At 40.2% G+C, this 19911-nt stretch overlaps 1 protein-coding gene and 1 long non-coding RNA gene across 10 annotated transcripts in view; one reads left to right on the top strand and one right to left on the bottom strand.

Moving 5' to 3' along the window:
- Positions 1-19911, bottom strand: part of CEP112 (centrosomal protein 112) — a 210426-nt gene that overhangs the window by 23067 nt on the left and 167448 nt on the right. For all 5 annotated transcript variants that reach the window (XR_013835792.1, XM_079965385.1, XM_079965387.1 and 2 more), the window contains one exon: positions 1040-1129. Coding sequence is in view for 4 of the 5 variants with exons in the window: in XM_079965385.1 (XP_079821511.1) it covers positions 1040-1129 (90 nt within the window). In the remaining variant the exon portion in view is untranslated. The remainder of the gene's footprint in view (positions 1-1039; positions 1130-19911) is intronic.
- Positions 1-19911, top strand: part of LOC307210110 — a 75607-nt gene that overhangs the window by 48591 nt on the left and 7105 nt on the right. For 2 of the 5 annotated variants that reach the window (XR_013835831.1, XR_013835832.1), the window contains exon 3: positions 19794-19841. The exons of 1 other annotated variant lie outside the window; for it this stretch is intronic. This is a non-coding gene — a long non-coding RNA (uncharacterized lncRNA). Of the gene's footprint in view, positions 1-15502; positions 17998-19793; positions 19859-19911 lie in introns of those variants that run through there. 2 more of the 5 variants (XR_013835833.1, XR_013835834.1) reach the window with 2 other exon arrangements.

Here is a 19911-nt window from a genome sequence, read left to right as displayed (position 1 = left end):
CAGTACAACTGCAGCCTTAAAAGCTCAGGATGATATTTCATATGCCCCTTTAAATAAACATTTTGTTTTTCATCTATATAGCACTTGAAACCCACAAGTCACTTCATCAGGAGTAGGATGCGTGGGGAAAAAGCAGTGTTCCAGTACTTACCTTTTGCATTCCCAAGTCATACTCACTCCTATTTATTCAGCATGTTTTATCATTATGACCATGAGCAACCCTGGTGTTTAGACTTGAATGTTCCCTTTCCACTTCCCCACCCTTCAAGGGAGAAAAGAGTTTAAAACTTCTGTGAGTTTTTGTTCAAAACTGATGGTCAGAAGCTTTAAACTTCTTTCCCCATCCAGGAAGGGAAGGCCTCTCACCTGTTGATCCTTGTAACACTAAATCATGGTTTAACACTACATCTGAATATAACATGTCTCATTTGAAGAAGCACTTAATATACAAGAGAAGAGGGCAAGAGAATGTCATATAGTTAATATGATTTTATCTCTACTTAAAAGTTTTATTTGGTGTGTAAAGGCATCAATCTTTTTAGGCACATCCAACTGATGCTCGATCACCAATGCATGGATCCTTTTGGACCTCGAAGTAGGCAGAATGGGGGAGTAATAGGGGGCGTAAGGGGGTTGGCTGCACTTATACATGCTCTGCCAATACGCATGGAGGTCAAAAACAGAAGCCCTGTGTGAAATGTTTGCCACCTGTATAGGTTTTCTGAAAATGGTTAAATTAACCACCTGAATAAATACCTAAAAACATATATTACAAATAGTATTGCCATTTACAAATAAATATGTATCATTTGACAGCATAAGGTAGCTGAAATACTGGGTTGAAAGAGACAAAACTACATAAAAACCTGTACCCAGGGTACAGACAGTTTAATTCTTTTTCTATGAACAAAAACAAATATAAAGCACACTGAAAATTCAGCCAAAAATGTGGTTGCGTCTTCAAGCAAGAAATTGTTTTCCAGTATACGTGCAGTCTCCCTGCCCAAGGGCAGAAATCTATCAAGCAACAACATTTTACCTGTTCCTGTGTCTCCAGATCTCTGTGCTGTAACTTCTTTTGAACAGAGCGAACCTGATTGCAGTAGGTTTCAATTTCATCCTGCAAGCCCTGAAAAAATATCAAAACAAAGCAGATATGAACATTCTTAAGATCAGAAAGAAACAAAATGGAATGAATGCAACATCTGAACGCTTAACTCATGGGTCTTCTGCATTCCGCAATGACAAACAGAGTGGTGGCCTCCATTAGCTTTCTTTTCACTAATTCCTTTCTACAGCAGCACTGATAGCAGTTGTATTTGTCAAAACAAAGCACACTAGTGTCCTTTAGGACTGCTGGCAAGTCATGGGAACAACAACAACAGGCTTCCAGGAGCCTGCAAAGGAGCCTGCTCATTTATATGATCCATGGCTCTGACCTGGTCTCATTTCCCTGTGGGGAGTGGAATGGTAAATTCTGTTCCATGTCCTCATCAGCTGTATTGCAAGTTCCTTCCATTGCTTCTAGTTTAAGCATTCATTTCGTATGCACAGAGTTGGGTCTCTGCATGGGTCTTGCTCTGGGTTTGCCTCCCTCCAGTCAGAGGGCAACACCAAGAACATCAACTCTCTCTCACACAAAAGGTAGGCTCTCTCCAACAATCCAGTGTAACGAGAATCAGAAGTTCAACACTTAGGCACATGCCTTGCATGCAGCACTTTCTTGGGTTCAGTCTCTAAGGCTGGGAGAATATTTCTATCAGAAACCCCTACCAGCCTGTATGGAAAATACTGAGCTAGTTGGAGAAATGGGCCAACTAGATAGAAAGTGGATTCTAGGTTTTCAAAGTAAACAATCTTTTTCAGATGTAAGAGCGAAATGTGTCCTTGATAACAGATTGTGGGAAGCATTCAGTTAGATAAAGGTAAAGGGACCCCTGACCATTAGATCCAGTCGTGACCGACTCTGGGGTTGTGGTGCTCATCTCGCTTTATTGGCCGAGGGAGCTGGTGTACAGCTTCTGGATCATGTGGCCAGCATGACTAAGCCGCTTCTGGCGAACCAGAGCAGCGCATGGAAACACTGTTTACCTTCCCGCCGGAGTGGTACCTATTTATCTACTTGCACTTTGACGTGCTTTCGAACTGCTAGGTTGGCAGGAGCAGGGACCGAGCAACGGGAGCTCACCATGTCGCAGGGATTTGAACCGCTGACCTTCTGATTGGCAAGTCCTCTGTGGTTTAACCCACAGCGCCACCTGTGTCAGTTAGATAGTTGTGTGCAATACACAATGAGACTTTCCTTCCCTCTCTTCCCCAGATTTGTTCCGGAGGGTTGGGAGGACACCCTCCCCCACCAGCAGATTTAGGGGGCACACCAGGGGAAGGGATGGAGGAAAATTCTGTTGCACAAAGAGAAATCCTTCTATGGATGTGCAACTTTGAATGCTGCTCCCTGAGATTAATAATAGAATGTGGAATTTGCAATGAATGTGCAGTTTGCAATGGACTGCATATCCTCTTTGAATTGGACTTAAACCTCTGAACATTACTATCTCATCACTATCTCTGAATTCTATCTCATTGCCCACTAAAAAATGTAGACTGGATAAACTAGAAAACATAGGACGTGATTCATTTTAGTGCTTGTGGCACACTTAGCACTTCCTTCTCAATGAGCAAAACTTTTAATCCTACTGGAAGCAACTAAAATAACTTGCAGTACAAAGATCTAACATCATCCCCTTTCTAACTCTTAGACAATTAACAGAGCAGAGTAGGCTTAAATCTTTTACAGGATAAAATGGCTATCCAGATAAGATAAGAAAAATACTTCTGATAGCCCTTGCATAATTGTTCTGAAGTGATTCCAAGAGTTAACTTGAAAGCATTAATGCTGTAAAGCTTTAACATATTATGATGCCAAAAACCTTAATCGACACCGAGAGAGCTTCAGATGTTAACAATTCCATATTGTTATACATTACATACATACACAGCGTGCCATAATGGAAGTCCACCATAAAACACATGTTGCAACATTTGCTGCCAAAGGAACCAAGGTTAGGGCAGTTAAAAGAAAGGTCTGTAATGCCGTCTTTTGTCCCCACATCCCTTTCATTACATTGGGCAATGAGGTGAAAAGGCTCAGTTGTTGTACCATGCTCTTCTGAAGTTCTGGGTCCGCCAAATTCATACATGCTCCTACTTTTCAACAGCAGTATGACACTGTATCAGTAATTAACAGCATACAAATTACAGCATCTGAACTTTTTAATTATCTGTGTGCTTTGGGTTCCTCCACCCTCTACCAAGTGCTTCCAAAAAGCTAAATTATGGAGTAAAGAATGGGCTTCAAACTTGTTTGAAATTAATTGCCACAAGTTATGCATATTACAGGTCTGATGCAACTAATGAGAGCAGGCTGACTATGCTAAACTCCAGCAAAGTTGCCCCATTGTATGCCTTCAGACTATCCCCTAGGATCATTATCATTCTAAAAAGATAATATGCGTAAATGGGAAAGGAATGAACTTTACATTCCAACTTCCTGGGATTTCTAAATGGTGGCATGGTGTAACTTTTGGCATCGTTGTTGCTCTTCCAGTGGTGCGTTATGATCTGGATTATGGGAATTAAGACTGCTAAGAGATGTGCCAAAAGTAGAACTGGGAATTAAAAGCTGTGGCAAGTATCAGCGGGAAAAGTGTACTTTAACTATACAGAAAGAAGTTTGTGTGCATTCTTATTTTAATTTGCCCAGAGAATAGTTCGGATTTGACAAGAAGCTTCATGCAGTCATTTTGTTAATAATATCCATATTAAAATACATCTTCAAAATAATATCACAATTCACAAATGAGGACACATATGGTTTAACAACTGACAGAAGAATTTTTACGCAGTCTGTTGACATGTCAATTTATTGGCAAATTCAGATTCAATTCAAAATGGCAGCCAGTGTTCAAACATCCACAAAGACTACTGGCCCCACCTTGGGAGTCCCATGCAAAGTTTGGTGACGATATCTTGAGAGGCATCCAAACTCACAGAATACAAGCAAATGGGCAAACCATTTCCCCAAATATATAGATGGTACATTGGTCTTCAGAAAATAGGGTGCTACTTCACATGCAATAGCTTTGCATTTGAAAAAGGAAGGCAGTTGCCCTTCCTATCTGGTCTCTTTAAGGTCACTGTTAGCTAGGAAATTTTCCCCATACATGAAAGAAAGGAGTGCATTTTATTAAAGAAGAGCAACTTGACAGACACTAGAAGACACCTGCAAGATGTAAATTAATCTGGGACATCAATTCTGCTCCAGGATAAAGATGCACTACCTACAATCTGGTCAGTTTTTCTCCAGTTTGGGAAAGTATGTCATTTACAGTTTCCATCACTAAAGACCTAATCCCATCACTGAAGACCTGATATACTTTATAAATCAGATTCTTAATAAGAACTATTGGGTGCATCACTGACATGCTACATTTTGCAAGCAATTTGAGTTAATGGGCTGGGGAAATACTCTATATTCAAGTGAGAGATTCGGGCTGTGGATATTAATCCAGAAACCTGCATGCCCTCTGCTGCAGTTAATATGCTAGCCTTCCTTTCTTCAAGCAGGATACATTTAAAAATGTAATAAACAGCACTTGGCAGCTTTTTCTGGAAACACAATATAGCATCTTTTGAAAATTAAATGCAGAATTAAGGTTCAGAAGTCATGATTCAGCAAAAAAAGCTTACTGCACTAGTTTCAACTGCTCAATAATACACTAGGCATTTTTTTCAGGAAAAAAAACACACCATTCAGGTTCAAACCTCTAAAACCCAAAGCCTACAGATTCCTGTTAAATGACTAGTTGGGATGGACCATACAGTGTCGCTTAAAAATAAAGTCTGATGGAATGATAGCAGCACTATGGAATTATGAAAGTGACTGATGTGTTATCCTCAAGGGATAAATAATGACTAAAAGTTACACTGTGCAAGGAACAAGTATTAATCAGATTCTCTCAGCTGCAGAGATGACTTGCATCACTGCTATAAAGATAGCTTTTTATTTCAGCCAAGTTGGCTTTCAAATGACAAGCAAATATGTTTGCTGTTGAATGTTTACACCATACCTGACCTTGGATGTGCTTTGTATTGGCCAGAGAACAAGGAAGTGCAATGTTTTGCTTTCTAGCACAGATATTCCATACTTTGAAAGGCACTTAAAAATGTAAATGAGATAAGCTCTACTCCTGTAACAATGTGAGTGCACTATAGAGTTATGGAAAAAGGCATAATCACTTTGATATATTGATATAAGTGTGGGGAAACCAGATAAATGATAAACCTTTGATTTATTACATTTTCTCTTGCACCTAATACTTTATTATTAAATACAGCATAGAACAATGCCTTGCAGTTATAATACTATCACCAAGGTCAAAACTGACAGCCATGGTGGGGTGGCTCTTTGGTGGTTTTTTTCCTTGTGAGTATACAGAGGAAAATGGTTTTGTTGGAACTGAGCATCCATGCAACTTTCTCATTGATGATCCTATGACCTACCACTATCAAGGAATCCAGTCTCCACTAAAAGAGATAAACTGTGATGCAGAGCAAGGCTGAGAACAATACAGTGGAACCATGGTTCTCAAACTTAATCTGTTCCGGAAGTCTATTCGACTCCCAAAACTGTTCGAAAACAGAGGCGCAGCTTCCGATTAGCTGCAGGAGCTTCCTGCACTCAAGCGGAAGCCGCATCAGATGTTTGGCTTCCGAAAAACGTTCAAAAACTGGAACACTTGCTTCCAGGTTTTCGGTGTCCGGGAGCCGATCTGTTTGACAACTAAGCCGTTAGAGAACCTAGGTTCGACTGCACTTTCACATGAATGGAGCCATTGGTTCTGTTCATTAAGCACGTTTTGTTGGCAAACAATGACGCCAAAAGTAGCTCTCAGAATTTATTTAATTTTTACCACCATATATGGTTAATCACTCAACATGAAGTTACATTTGTAAACTGCTAACCATGGAGATCAACTAGGTTTACTTGGAGATGTGCATTTCTGGCAGCTGGCACTGGCATGAGATTCTCTACTTAATTAAACTGACCCACTTAAAAATGCTATGGTTTTCCTGTGGAGCAGTTACCAGGTAGAAGCAAATTTTTAAAAGCTTCCATGTGTGGCTACAACATTTGAATCAAAAGCAAGTTTTAAAATAGCAGGTACAAATAATGATTTTGCTACATGCTTCCTGTGGTCTCACTGTCCCTATGCTGGTTTTCCAGATACTATTACTGGAAGATTATTAAGAGGAGTTCTGACATTTGTGGGCAAGGGAGTTTCCCATCAGCATCTTGACTGATATGCACCTAAAGGTCTTGTTTTCCTTCAGAATACCTTCCAAAACTCTCTTACAATGTTGTAGAGAAAGCATTATTCTGACTGACTTTTCAGATTTTTCATTCACCAACATGGCAATTAACAATGCTTAAAAACAAACAAAAAACAGGTGATTAGTTTGGTCAGCAGATTTTAAAAACAGATTTAAAACTCTATTCAGGCAGATAGGACACCAGAGTAGTTTTGATATGGAGTCATTAAAACATCTACTTGGTAACAATTTCATAAATTTTGTACAAAATGCGAAAGTGAAACGGTTTGATTGAATTCTAAGATCTAACATTGTGAGTGCTTAACTTGGAGAAATTGATTGAACGCAAGCAATACTTCTTTGCATATATTGAGAAATATCACAGATATACCCACCCAAACGGCTCTCCACAGCACTTTAAGATAACTTGGAAGGGAGAGGTTTAACTACTTAGACCTACTGTGAGGCCTGCAAAAACAATGAGAAATATAGTTGTTTATGTTTGCTTCCTAACCTTCTATCAAGAAGCTCAGAACAGCATTTTCCTTTTTCAATAGAACTGCAAGGCAAATGGGGCTAAAAGAAAGTTAATTATACTATTTAGTGGTATTACTTAGCTTCACAGCCATGTCTGCAGCACACATTTCCCCTGACTGGTACAAATAAATAAATCACAGTACACGAGCAGCGTTATAACTCCACCTAGCAAGGCTCCTCCCTGACTGTATTTGGGTGGCAGGATTATAATGCTACCACCATTATATTGGGGTTGGCACAATTATGGTGTGGGGCGACATCACTGGAAAAGCCCTAAAGGAATGTTGGCTATGATCGGGTATTAGGCTTGGTATTTGAAAGAGGAGGGAAACTTTTCATTACCACATGAATAAGTTTGACATGATAGCACTTGTAAATGTTTGGGAGTTTAATTCACTCAAAATTCCCTCTGACTCATAATGTACTTAACAGACCAAATGTGTGGATATTCAATCTAAGTTAAATTCAAGTTGCTGCAGTCAGAAATGTTTGGCAACAAGTTTTGCAAGCGAGAACATCAGTTGAAGCAGCTGCAATTTAACATTATCTTCATAAAATTGATAGCATCCTCCCACAATCTATTCTTTCCCCCCTGTTTCCTTCTGCAAGAGATTGAGCATACGTAGCTTGCTGAAATCCTGAGTGAAAGTCAATGGCAAATAATTAAAATGCCAGAGCTAGGAAAGGCCAGAAGGAATTTATAGGGATATAAATTATATAGCTCAGTGTACCAGAGCAGTTAGCATAAAAGGGAGGAAATTTAAATTCACTTATCAAGGGTTCTTTCGATTTCGATTTCCACGTTTCTGAAGAATAGAGTGGTTTATACCTGATAACAACTGAATGTCTAGGTCAGGTTCTTTCCTGTTTGCAGCCCCTAAAGAGGCGGTGGAAATCCTAAGTGCCATGTTGTGTGTGGATATTTTCTGCCTGTGGAAATATCCAAGGCTTTCTTCTGATGCAATGTTGAGAGAGAGCCAACGCAGCCCATTGCCAGGATGACAACCACATCAGAATTGCCCCAGACTCCTAGAAGGCTGAAATCTGTAGCTGTAATATCCTTACCCCTGCACCAGGGCTTCAAAGAATTGGAGTTTAAAGGGAGGTAGTTTAGGAGAAAAGGGCCTGAAGGGGAATTTCAGCTCCCCTCACCCAAGTGCAGTTTTTTTGTGAAAAGTGGGATTCTTCCCCTGTTTAGGTGAGCTGGGAATAGCACAGAAACAAATATTGCTGCCTTGGAAGGTCTATGTTGATTCCAAGTGCTGTGGAAAAATAGTAATGGTCAAACCCCTAAGCCTTCCTGAGCTGCAGTGAAAGAACTGTCTTGGAAGGTTTATGCAAAAACGGTGGTATTTTATGTTGGGTAGTCTCCATATTTATTTTGACTGGTGATGGGGCAAATCTATACCCAGCATTCTTCTGCCCTATGCCTTCCTGTAAAATAATACTCGCTGTGATTGCTCAATATCCCCCAATTAAATGTGGGCCTGTTGATGATAGTACTAAAACAAGACAAGGAAAAGTTGACAGCAAACTTTGATAACTGCTGGTGTATTCTGTACATACCACCAAGTTATAACTTCTTAATCATTTGGTAAAATATTATCTGTTATTGTAAAGCAGGTACTTCAGGTGATTTCAGCTAAAAATGGGATCATGGGATCCATGAGACGTCCTCTCCTTATCCCTCTTAAACTGCAGAATTGTAGGTGGTTTTTTTAAAGAAATGTTAATAACACAATACCCTTTTTCTTTTTGTACAAGGAAAACAAAACAAAAGTGTATGCAGTTAACTTAAGGCATATGTTTGCTGTGCACATATGGAAAAATTCTTTTCTGGTGGGAACTTTTGCAGTTGTTGCAAAATACCAATATATCTAAGAAGCTCTCTCTTTGATGTTGAATTATTGCTCCGCTACTCATTGGGCTACTTGTCCAATACAAACTCCAGTATTGAAGTCTCTATTTCTTTATTCTGAAAACAAAAAATAGGGGCTGGAGATAAACTGAAATTGACCCTAATGTCTGCAAGGGTGGAAAGTTGTATTTTGTACTACACCCAGTACTGAAATATATTGGAGAGTTTTTGTATTGCATATACACAATCTCTCCAGGACACTGAAAAATCCTAGTGAGGATTTACACCACCACATAAAGGAACAACCCCTGCTTCTTAATGCAACAGTATTTCTCAAACTCACTGTAGATTTAGCCCATGGTGTTGAATAAGTTGTGAGATCAATCCCTGGCAGGATACTGACATGCTAAGAACCTTACAATGTGGGAAAGTGGTGAAAAGAATCCATTCCTGAGCAAGAACTATCAAGCAACAAACCTGTGTCTGGTTTGACACACCTTATACTGGTCTGGTTCACACATAACAAGAAACCACTGTTCAAAGTAAACGATTGTTCTAATTAAACATGAGCACTTTGTTTCCTCCCCTGGTCTTGACTTAGAAGCCAAGGTTTGTTTGTGGCTTACCAGTTGTGGTTTGTTTGGAGAGAACAAACCATGGTCTTGGGTTCACACCTTACAATAGGCCAGACTCTGGCTTGTTTTAGGCATGTTCTCTCTGCTGCATGGCTCTATCAGGAGCCAGGGAGGGGCAAAGTACCTGTGCATGTTAAAGCAAAGTTTATTTTAAATGATGCATTAACACTGCATGCAAACTGGACCACTATTAATTTGCCCATTACATTCATGTAAACTAGTTGTACAGTGCAGTAGAGACAGTATTGCTGTGTAAATTATGGGTAAAGTAGAAAAAAATACAATTGATAACACAAATTGTTATTGTTTAGTTTGATTCCCTGTTCTTAAAAATTTACTCAAATACTGTTTTTCATCTAGGAACCCAGGCAGCTATAAGCTCAAGAAGTTCTTTAAAGACTCTTAACATTTTCTTATGTTTCATCCTTTTCTCCAACTCATATTTTTCAGCACTGTTCAAAAAGTTTTTCTGACTACTGGAACACAATGATTAAGAAAAATACTTAAACATATGCCTATGAACAGCCCCATTAAAATGAAACAAGAACGGTTTTATTCTTTGAAGTGTGATACCTTTGAATTCTTCACCTTACTCTGGAGCAAATTAAAATCTAAACAATGAAATAAGGTAGAATGATTCTTGGAATTACAAAATCAGAAATGAAAACAGTGCTTACAGTTTTAATAGGTCCAGGTAACGTGTTAACATCACAATCTGTAAAGCATGCCAAACACAGGGGTTTCTTATGTGCCCCTCCAAAGCCCCCTGCCAAAACTACAGGGGTCTAACCATTTCTGAAGATCTGCTTAGGAGGGCAGCAGTTGCCCCCTTTTTAAGGAGCTGGGGCCTGAAGATTTCCTTTCCCTTTTTGTTTTGTGCCAGTCGTGTTGGCATTGCCAGGGGTGCCTACAGCTTCAGCTGATCAGATGGGCTTGCATTTACTAGCAGCGCCAAATTTAGGGTGGTGTGAGCAGTTCCTTCACATAGGGTGTCAAAATGGGGGGTGTGCGCGCAAAATTGAGGCGACCCACAACTGAGAATATCCATTTGAGGGCGCCAAACTTTGGCCTTGCACAGGGCACCATATTACGAAATATTACCAAAGTTCACCCCCAGTCACACAAAGTGCAAAACTGGGTTACCCATTAACAAATAGGATAGCAGGTTTCCCTACCCTTTCTGACATTGGGGCAGTTGGGTCAGGGGTTTTCTTCCCATATGGTTGAGTGTGAATTGATACTCCTGTCAGCATTTGAACTCAATCAATTCCACCATGAGCTCATGTTAAAAAAAATGGGAAAAAAGTTATCTACTCCTAAGGGGGACATTTTGTTTTGCAGTAGAACAACTATTGGGGAAATATTTTTCGTCCAAAGGATATTTTTATGTAGAGACTGTGCAAAATAAGCCTCTGAATCAACTGTTTGTTTCTGGCGGGAGTCCTGAGGACCTGATGGAGAGGCCTGCAGGGCCACATTTACCGTATTTTTCGCTCCATAAGGCGCACTGGACCATAAGGCGCACCTAGTTTTTAGAGGGGGAAATCAAGAAAAAAAAATCTTATTCCCCCTCCCCCTCAGTTCCAAAGAGCAAAGAAGCCAAGACAGCGAGCGGGATGGATCCTGCTCGCTGTCTTGGCTTCCTCTTTAGCCGCGCACAACCTCTCCAGCCGGAGGGGCTGCGCACGGCTATGGCAATACCCCTACCTCCCACAAAAGCCCACAGGAGCCGCGCACCCTTTAAGGAGCGCGTGGCTCCTGCGGGCTTTTCTAAGTGGAGGGAAAAGGGACTGACTGGCCACGTCAGTTCCTTCTACCTCCTGGGGAAAAGCCCACAAGAGCCATGTGGAGCTTGGGGGCTTTTTCTGCCTGCCTCCCCCCTGCATTCGCTCTATAAGATGCACACTCATTTCCCCTTGCTTTTTAGGAGGGAAAAAGTGTGTCTTATGGAGTGAAAAATACAGTATCTACTGAAACTGAGCACCCACCCACCCCAACACTGATCTATTATATCATTCACTGAGAAGCCTTCCCACTGACATCAGCAGCCTTTTGGATTACTGTCAAGAGTGCTAGTGGGAGATCACTCAAAGGTCAGAGATCACTGCATAAAACAGTACCCTCTAGATAAATATTTAAAAGGCTAGAATATTAATATTGGTGTATTGCTAGTACAGTTGGTTAGGATATCTAATGCATTTTTGCTTCAGTTGGGCAAGAGGAAACAACTTAGATAAAAACTCATGTTTTTCAGAAAATAGATCTTCTAAACTCAAAGATACCAGAACAGCTTTAGCATACACTTGTGGAGGGAAAAGTTCAAAACTTCCAATTTAAAACTACTTATATTGAGAGGATTTAAAAGATTCTGTCTAACATTTAGCTGACGCATTGTCAAAAACATTATCACACCACTTTTTGAAGTTTCTTAGCTTCCCTCTAGTTATTAAAGCTTGAACTGCAGAGTTTGTTATCAGTCTCAAAGCATACATGTTAAGGTTGTTTTTCTCCCCTTTAAATACAACCAGCCCTTTGGGTTTGATTTCAGAACTATGAAGCACACAGACACACACAAAAAAACAAATTAATCAGAGGGAGTGCCAGGTAAGAATTTAATGGCTTAATCCTCGGTCCAGATCACATACAGCAAGACTTAAGAATCATTCTGTTGGCAAAGTCTTGAACTCACTCCTGACCCCTGCTGAATCCCAGCTTTCTCGGGGTAATAGGGAAAAGAGGGAGGCAGGGTCCTCATCTGACTGCTATAAAATGTACCACTGGACAATTCCATCCTGCTTCCACAGTGAAAACGAACCTCAGATAATCTAACAGCAAGGAAAGTGAATTGACCTTTTTTGTCACAAAGAGGGCACAACAACCATGCTTAGCAGGGATGAGATTGTGATTGGATCCATGGAATTGTGGTGTATCAAACAGACCATTACGCTGATCGCAGAAAAGAGTATGAGAGATTGACCCATTAGGCTTCATAGAACTACTACTTGTTTGTTTGTTTTTAAATTTACTTTTATTAACAGATTGTAACGTGCAATATAGTTCATTTATATAAATAACCCCAATATCATAAAACAAACGTGGCATTGGGTTGTATTCAAAGTAGCGTTAAGTAGCGTCTTCCACAAGCAAAACTACTTCCGCTTGCACAAGAAAACTTGCCCTCCTTCCTCCCCATCCCCCCCGCCAGACGCCGCTAAATCTGTTCTAGATTTCCCCCAACCTGCCAGCGCAGAACTGAGGATGGTGTGGGGGGAGGGGAGGAGAAGAGAAGGGGGAATTCCCATTGCCCAAGCAGAAATCATTCTGCTTACGCAATTATTTAATTGAATACCACGCCCTATATTTGTTAGTGCTTTTATATCCTAGGTAAAGGTAAAGGTACCCCTGACCATTAGGTCCAGTTGTGGACGACTCTGGGGTTGCGGTGCTCATCTCGCTCTATAGGCCGAGGGAGCCAGCGTTTGTCCGCAGTCAGCTTCTGGGTCATGAGACCAGCATGACTAAGCCACTTCTGGCGAACCAGAGCAGTGCACAGAAACATCGTTTACCGTCCCACCGGAGTGGTACCTATTTATCTACTTGCACATGACGTGCTTTTGAACTGCTAGGTGGGCAGGAGCTGGGACCGAACAACGGGAGCTCACCCTGTCACGGGGATTGAACCGCCGACCTTCTGATCAGCAAACCACAGAGCCATCCTGCCCCACCTTAAAACACATGCCAGCATTCTTCATGTTCAGATAGCCTTGTCTAAACAAAAATATTTTAAGCAGGCACCGCTAAAGTGTGCAGTAAATGTGCCTTGCTGATGTCAATAGGCAGGGAGTTCCATAGTGTAGGTGGTTTCTTACACAATTACTTACAAGAGAAGAACAAGCATTATGTGGTATCTGTAACAGATTGAAGTAGTCGAGTGAACAAATAGGAGGTTAGGCGGTTGTGGAAGTAAACTGGTCCCAAGCGGCATCCCATAGTGTAACCGCTTGGGCGAAGATCTTTGCCTATCAACCAACCAAATTTATTATTTGGTATATTAAAACAAAGTGGACCATTTGGGTCTATGCTAATTATCACTGGCAGGAAGAAAAGGGCATCCCTCCCACAGCAGAATAAGCTGTGCTATCAGGTAACAATATTAATGCTCTGTGTATTCCATGTACACAAAAGAAAAAATAAGTTTCATAATGTCTTTTTACTTTCAAAACTGACCTTAGGTCAACTGTATTAACTTTCATGGCAACCTGTTGCTATTTGAACTGAGCAAAAGCTGGCTTGAATCAATATGGCCTGACAATTCAATCTGTGATGTGAAAAGCACCCAAAATCTTTTAAATATTATGTCTTTGAGCCAACAGTGCTTGGCAAGGGAGGACAGTCAAGTCACACAAAATTCTTCATCAAGCCTTTAAGATAAGGTAGTCCAATTGCAAAGGCAATTAAGAGTCAATAAAGAGGGTGAACTAAGAGTTTTTAAGTTTTCTTTTATTTTGTTTCAATATTTGACTGTGATTTAGCTAATTTACGTAAGAAAAACATATGAAAACTAATGTCTTCAGCAGCTGGTCAAAAAGATTATTAGAACTTAATCTTATTAGCCTGAGGGAAAAGATGACTGCCTTTTCAAATATTTGCTATACAGTTCCATTAGTAGCATGTGAGTGTGTGTCTTTTTAAGACATACTAACTTCTACTGATTTCCAAGAAAGCTTGTTCCTCAAAGTCCCTGATCTAGTGAGTTACAGAAAGATATGGCAAAGATGCTTGTCAGCATAAATTATATGGAAAAGCATATCTACATTTCACATGCTCTTCTGGATTTTAAAGTATTTTTTATGTAAATGGAAAATTTACTGCAGCTTTCTTTTATACTCATATTCATTGTCAGGTTTTTGAAAGCCTTTCACAAAATGGTAAGAAGACTTGATTTTAAAAAATAAGCATGCTCATTTTACCAGATTTTAATTCCACTTCGTTGATTTGCATCACCGTTTCCTCTATCTATAGACTTTGGGGGCTGATAGAGGAGGAATTTGCCTTACAAATAACAGTAGGTCTTTGATTTTTGTGAACATTTAAACTGAAAATTAGCACAGGTGAACTCCACATAAAGCCAAACAGCTATGTAAGGATGGATGAAAGTAGGGATTATATCTAAAACAAAATAATTGAGCAGGGATTATATCTGAAACAAAAACCCCGAGGACAAGTAATAATAAGTACTTTGCTGACCTAACAGAAATTGTTTGGACCCGTACTGTTTTTCTAGAAAAAGAGGTGCCAAGACTCATCATGAAGTCCTCTCTTCTCTTATACAGTGGTACCTCGGGTTAAGTACTTAATTCGTTCTGGAGGTCCATTCTTAATCTGAAGCTGTTCTTAACCTGAAGCACCACTTTAGCTAATGGGGCCTCCTGCTGCCGCCGCACCGCCGTAGCACGATTTCTGTTCTTATCCTGAGGCAAAGTTCTTGACCTGAAGCACTATTTCCGGGTTAGCAGAGTCTGTAACCTGAAGCGTATGTAACCTGAAGCGTATGAAACCCGAGGTACCACTGTAATGACAATGGTACCCATTGGGGAGGTGCCAGAACTGAGGTCTGGGGAGTTCCAGCTGAAAAAAAGCTGTGGTTTTCGACTTCCAGTTCATTGGAAACACCTCATTTAATCTAATACAAGCTCAACAACGTCGCAGAAAACAAACCTTTTTCACGCTTGGGAATATGGCAACCCTAGTATAGAAGTCGTAAAACTTTCAATGAAACCTGGCATAGGTGCCATCAGTTCTGATAATGTGGCATTTCTCATGGATTTCCGGAATCAGAGTTCATTAAATCATTGCAGATGCGAGGTTGAAGTTTCAGAGATTTAGAATCTAACTACACGTGACACTAACTGCAATCACTTGTCATAACTTTTCCGTAGTTTTTGAAATGACTGACGATGCTGCTTGATCTATTTTATTGTTATTGTATCATTAATAGTAAACCATCTTGAGATATTTTCATAATAGGCAGTATATGAATATTTTAATATTATAATAATAATAATAATAATAATAATAATATAAATGAAATTCATTTCAGATTTATTATTCCAGCCAGAGAAAAGGAGAATTCAATTTGTTTTTGGCAGATCAGAACTCACTTCTCTAGGTTCCAAACATTTTCAAAGTGGAACCCAGCAATTTTGCCAGTTGTTTTTTTTTTTTTTAATGTACTGTTACTACTCCCATTTCTCTATTTCCTGTCAAAGCTGTTTAATCAAATACATCTACGAGCATATGCACCACAAATCCTTATGGTTACTGTCCTCACCATTCGACTACAACCATTTGAACTATACTGAGATCCTTAATTTGTTCAACTCTACTGAGATACTTAAAGCTGCAGTCTGAATATGGGAGGTGATAGTAGAACGAAGAGGAGCTGTAAAAAGAAAGTTAAAATCATCACATACTGACAAGCCATGCAGAGGACATAAGCAATTCTTCTGCAATAACCATTTTATGTCTAATAACCGTATTCTTAGGGAACAGAGATTTTACGAGTTTCTTGGCCTCTTTGGCAGAGAAAGAAAACATACTGAAACTAGTGGTGTTCAGTTCCATCCCTTCGTGTGACTACAATGTTCCTATACAGGTAGAAAGTATTCTGAAGGCAGGAGTGTTTGAACAGTACTTCATCAATTCAAAATGAGTTCATGCCAAGCTTGCTTGGCACATTTCTGGTAAGATGGGCCCCTTTAGCTTTCTCTTACTTTTTAATATATAATTTCAAATATTTTTGAGGCATGGATGACATTTTTAAAATGCAAAAGCATTAAAAAATAACAGAAAACAGAACAAGTTCCAGAGCACCACCGGTTTCCCATTTGTGCAGCTACATCTCAGCCTTCTCTCATTAGAAGCGCGCAGAAAAGTAGGGAGTTTTAGCCCTTTCAAAACCATCTCGCACATCTAATAAAATGCTGCCTTCTTACACAGCTGAGATACCAACAGCAGCGAAACCAAGGATACCACGGCGTAACAAGGCTTAGTACTATTTGTATTTTGAATGCTTGACTGAAAAAAGAAAACACGGGGAACTTCTCATTCAGCCGAGTTGGATGCAAAAGGCACTAATTTAAGAAGCAGAAGGCAAAACTGTAGCTGCAGAAAGAAATGAAGTTTTAGGTCTCTAGTAAAACTGAGCTGGCAGGACCAAGCTCATGTGCACGCCAAACACCAGCTGCAAACGAGGACTGTTGTAAACCACTCATGGGGACTGAGCAGAAAACAGTCAGAAGGGCATAAAAAACGGAGTATTAAAAAAAAAAAAAAGGAAGGCAGCACTTCCACAAAGTATAGTGCATTAACCTTGACAACTCAAACCACACTATAATCTCAAAACATCAATCACCTTTTGTTTCCCTCTACCCCCTTCCTAGTTTCCAGACTTTTCACCAAATTTGGTCAATTACCGTGTGGTATTTTAGAGGAGCTGAGGAAACACATAATATCAGCTGTGAGCCAAGCATGGTGGCTTGGTAGCGAGCAGTGGTGAAGGGTGTTACCAGGTATGCAGACAATTAGAACCTGCTGATACGGTTCAAATTATTGCATAGGCACCAGTAATTGCTGTTTTTACTCAGGGGAATTGCAAGGACATGAATTACATTAACTTTAGAAAGGAAAACATAAGGAACCTAAATATAGCCCTATAAGGAGAGACCTACATTTTTACTAAAGCTAGAGAAAATGAGCATGTTCTCCAGCATCTCCAAAAACAGTCTCCTGGAGATGGAAGGACTCCCAGTCTGTAGAAAGAGCATCAGGTATGAAGGATTTGGCAATGCAAATTTTTATTGATACAGGTCCAATCTGTTTCTCTCTTTTTTCTGTTCTTGCTTTTTTAAAGCATCAAGCAAACTTGCTTTTTCATCTCCCTTCCCCTAGCCCCACTATATATCTTTTAGATATAGGAGGCCAACTCCTGTGTCAGATTATGCCTCAAGCGATGTGGCATGCACAGCTTTCCGGAAACACAGATGTGAGAGAAGTAATATCTTCTTGAGGACTCAGGTGGGCAGAATCAGCAGTAGGGACCCAATGAGGCTGGGTTGGGAAGTGTATCAGATGAAGCCTATGACAGTTGCATGGGAAAAGCAAGGAATTTCTGTGCTTGAGGAACCAGGCATGTGTTGTTGACTGCTGCACCACATCCTGTCCCTTAGTGGTTTTTAAGTCTCCAAAGATAGGGAATACAGATGTTATGGCAAGGCTGGTAACTATCAAGGAATCTGTAAAAATGATTTCAATCCATCTCCTTAGTTTTCTTCAGACAGTGCATTAGCAAGGGGGGTGGGTACTATCTTGCAGAACTGGCTTTAAAATGGAGTTATGCTAAGAGTACAAAAGGCAGAGTAGTTAATACTTAGGCAAGCATAGCACCCCAAGGTTTTTCTGAGCTCATCCACATGGTAAAACAGAACACTTCTTTCTCTTCCTGGTTGGGCACACTATGAAAACCTACATGCTTCCAGAACCACAATAATGGATTTCATAGTTAATTGGCCAAAGGCTAGCTGAGAAAATGCAGTTGGGGAGATTTAGTGCAATATATAAAATGCCATATTGCCTCGGCCCAGTATACCTGAAGGAGCATCTCCACCCCCATCGTTCTGCCCGGACGCTGAGGTCCAGCGCCGAGGGCCTTCTGGCGGTTCCCTCATTGCGAGAAGCAAAGCTACAGGGAACCAGGCAGAGGGCCTTCTCGGTAGTGGCGCCTGCCCTGTGGAACGCCCTCCCATCAGATGTCAAAGTGATAAATAACTACCTGACATTCAGAAGACATCTTAAGGCAGCCCTGTTCAGGGAAGTTTTTAATCTGTGATATTTTAGTGTATTTTTTGTTTTTATGGAAGCTGCCGAGAGTGGCTGGGGAAACCCAGCCAGATGGGCGGGGTACAAATAATAAATTATAATTATAATTATAATTATAATTATTATTATGAATGTCTCAACAGGCTAGGTTCAGTTTACTAACAATGGAAGCACATGCATGTTCTTTTGCTCTTTAAATTTCACCCTCACCCTCAGCCTGAAATAGAGAATTTCCCCACAAAAGCGTAAGAACATCACTGGGCCTTCCGAGATCAGATCAAGGTCCTTGTTGTCCAGCATCCCAGAGAGGACAGCTAGATGCCTTTGGAAACCCACAGACAGGGAAATTGAGGCAATAGTCCTCAGGTGCTGTTTCTTTCTTCCCAAAATTGGCATTCAGTTGGATCTTGACTCCGAAATTGGCTTCTATTAAGCCAACATGGCTGATATCCTTTGACTGACTGACTGATTGATCTATCCTATGTGAATATGTCTAAGGAGTAGGGCTCCCTTAGGAATCTAAGAAGCTACTTGGCAGGGGCATTGAGCAAAGCACCTTTACAGACTGATATAGAAGCCTGCTTCCTAAGCTATCTGAAGTGGATGGGTCAGTTCTAATAACCTGAACATTGACATCTTCTGTCACACCTTCCAACCAAACACCCTCCATGTTTTTTCTCACAGGTTTTGGCTTGTCCACCTTTCTTGAAAATATCAGGTGTAGTTTAATATTTCATTTGAAAATGCAAATGCTTATAACTTTCTATTAATATGTCAAACTCTGAAAACTAGGTGCAAATAGCTTTACTGCACAGCAATAAAATTTGTAGGCTTACAGACATTTGCTTTGAAAATGCCAAATGCTCCCACAGCCTTTTGGTGGTGAATATAAAAGTTGGTTCATATTGTATTTCCACCTACACTGCTGGAAGAGCCTCCAAGTCAATGCTGTTCCAGAAGAGAAAAGGAAAAAGGCAGAATTCCAGAAAGTCTCTGGAAGCAGAACAAAGCCTGACAATTGGAAAGCCTACACAGGCTTTTGTACAGGCTATTTCGTTGATACTTGGTTGGAAGAGGTGGAATCCTGGCTTTTTAAACAGCCTTTTTTGTGATGCCCCAGATTTTTGAGGCTAGGATCATTCTGAATGATGCTTGATTCTTAGGAGCCCACTATTAAATTCATTCTAAAAGCTGCCTTCTCCATAACACATTTAAAGTTGTTTCATGTATTACTTTCTGTCCCTGGGAACCCATTTCTGTTAATCTTTCATAATTTCATCTTACTTGTCTAAAAAGAAAACTAGAACAGTAAACAACAATTGGGTGAACTGTTGCATTATTTTGGGAATGTACCATGTTGGACAAAATGCAACATTTCCCAAAAGTACTGTTGAATGAAAAATGGCACCTGGCATTATTTAAGAATTAACTTCAATTTAAAATTCTTTCGCAATAAACTTCAACATATAGACCAGTCTGTTTACGTCAGTAATTTGCAACATTTCTATTTTCAGGGAAACCTTTCCACAACAGGTACACAATATTCCCGGTCACATTTGAAGGTAGGCACAGTTCATTCCTAGACTTGCATTTTTCCCTGGACTGTGTTGCTTGAATGGCAAGTGTGACATA

The sequence above is a fragment of the Podarcis cretensis genome (assembly GCF_951804945.1).
Source record: "Podarcis cretensis genome assembly, chromosome: 2".
Classification (NCBI taxonomy): domain Eukaryota; kingdom Metazoa; phylum Chordata; class Lepidosauria; order Squamata; family Lacertidae; genus Podarcis; species Podarcis cretensis.
The sequence above is the reverse complement of the archived record's forward strand: the minus strand, read 5'-3'. Positions and strand labels throughout refer to the sequence as shown.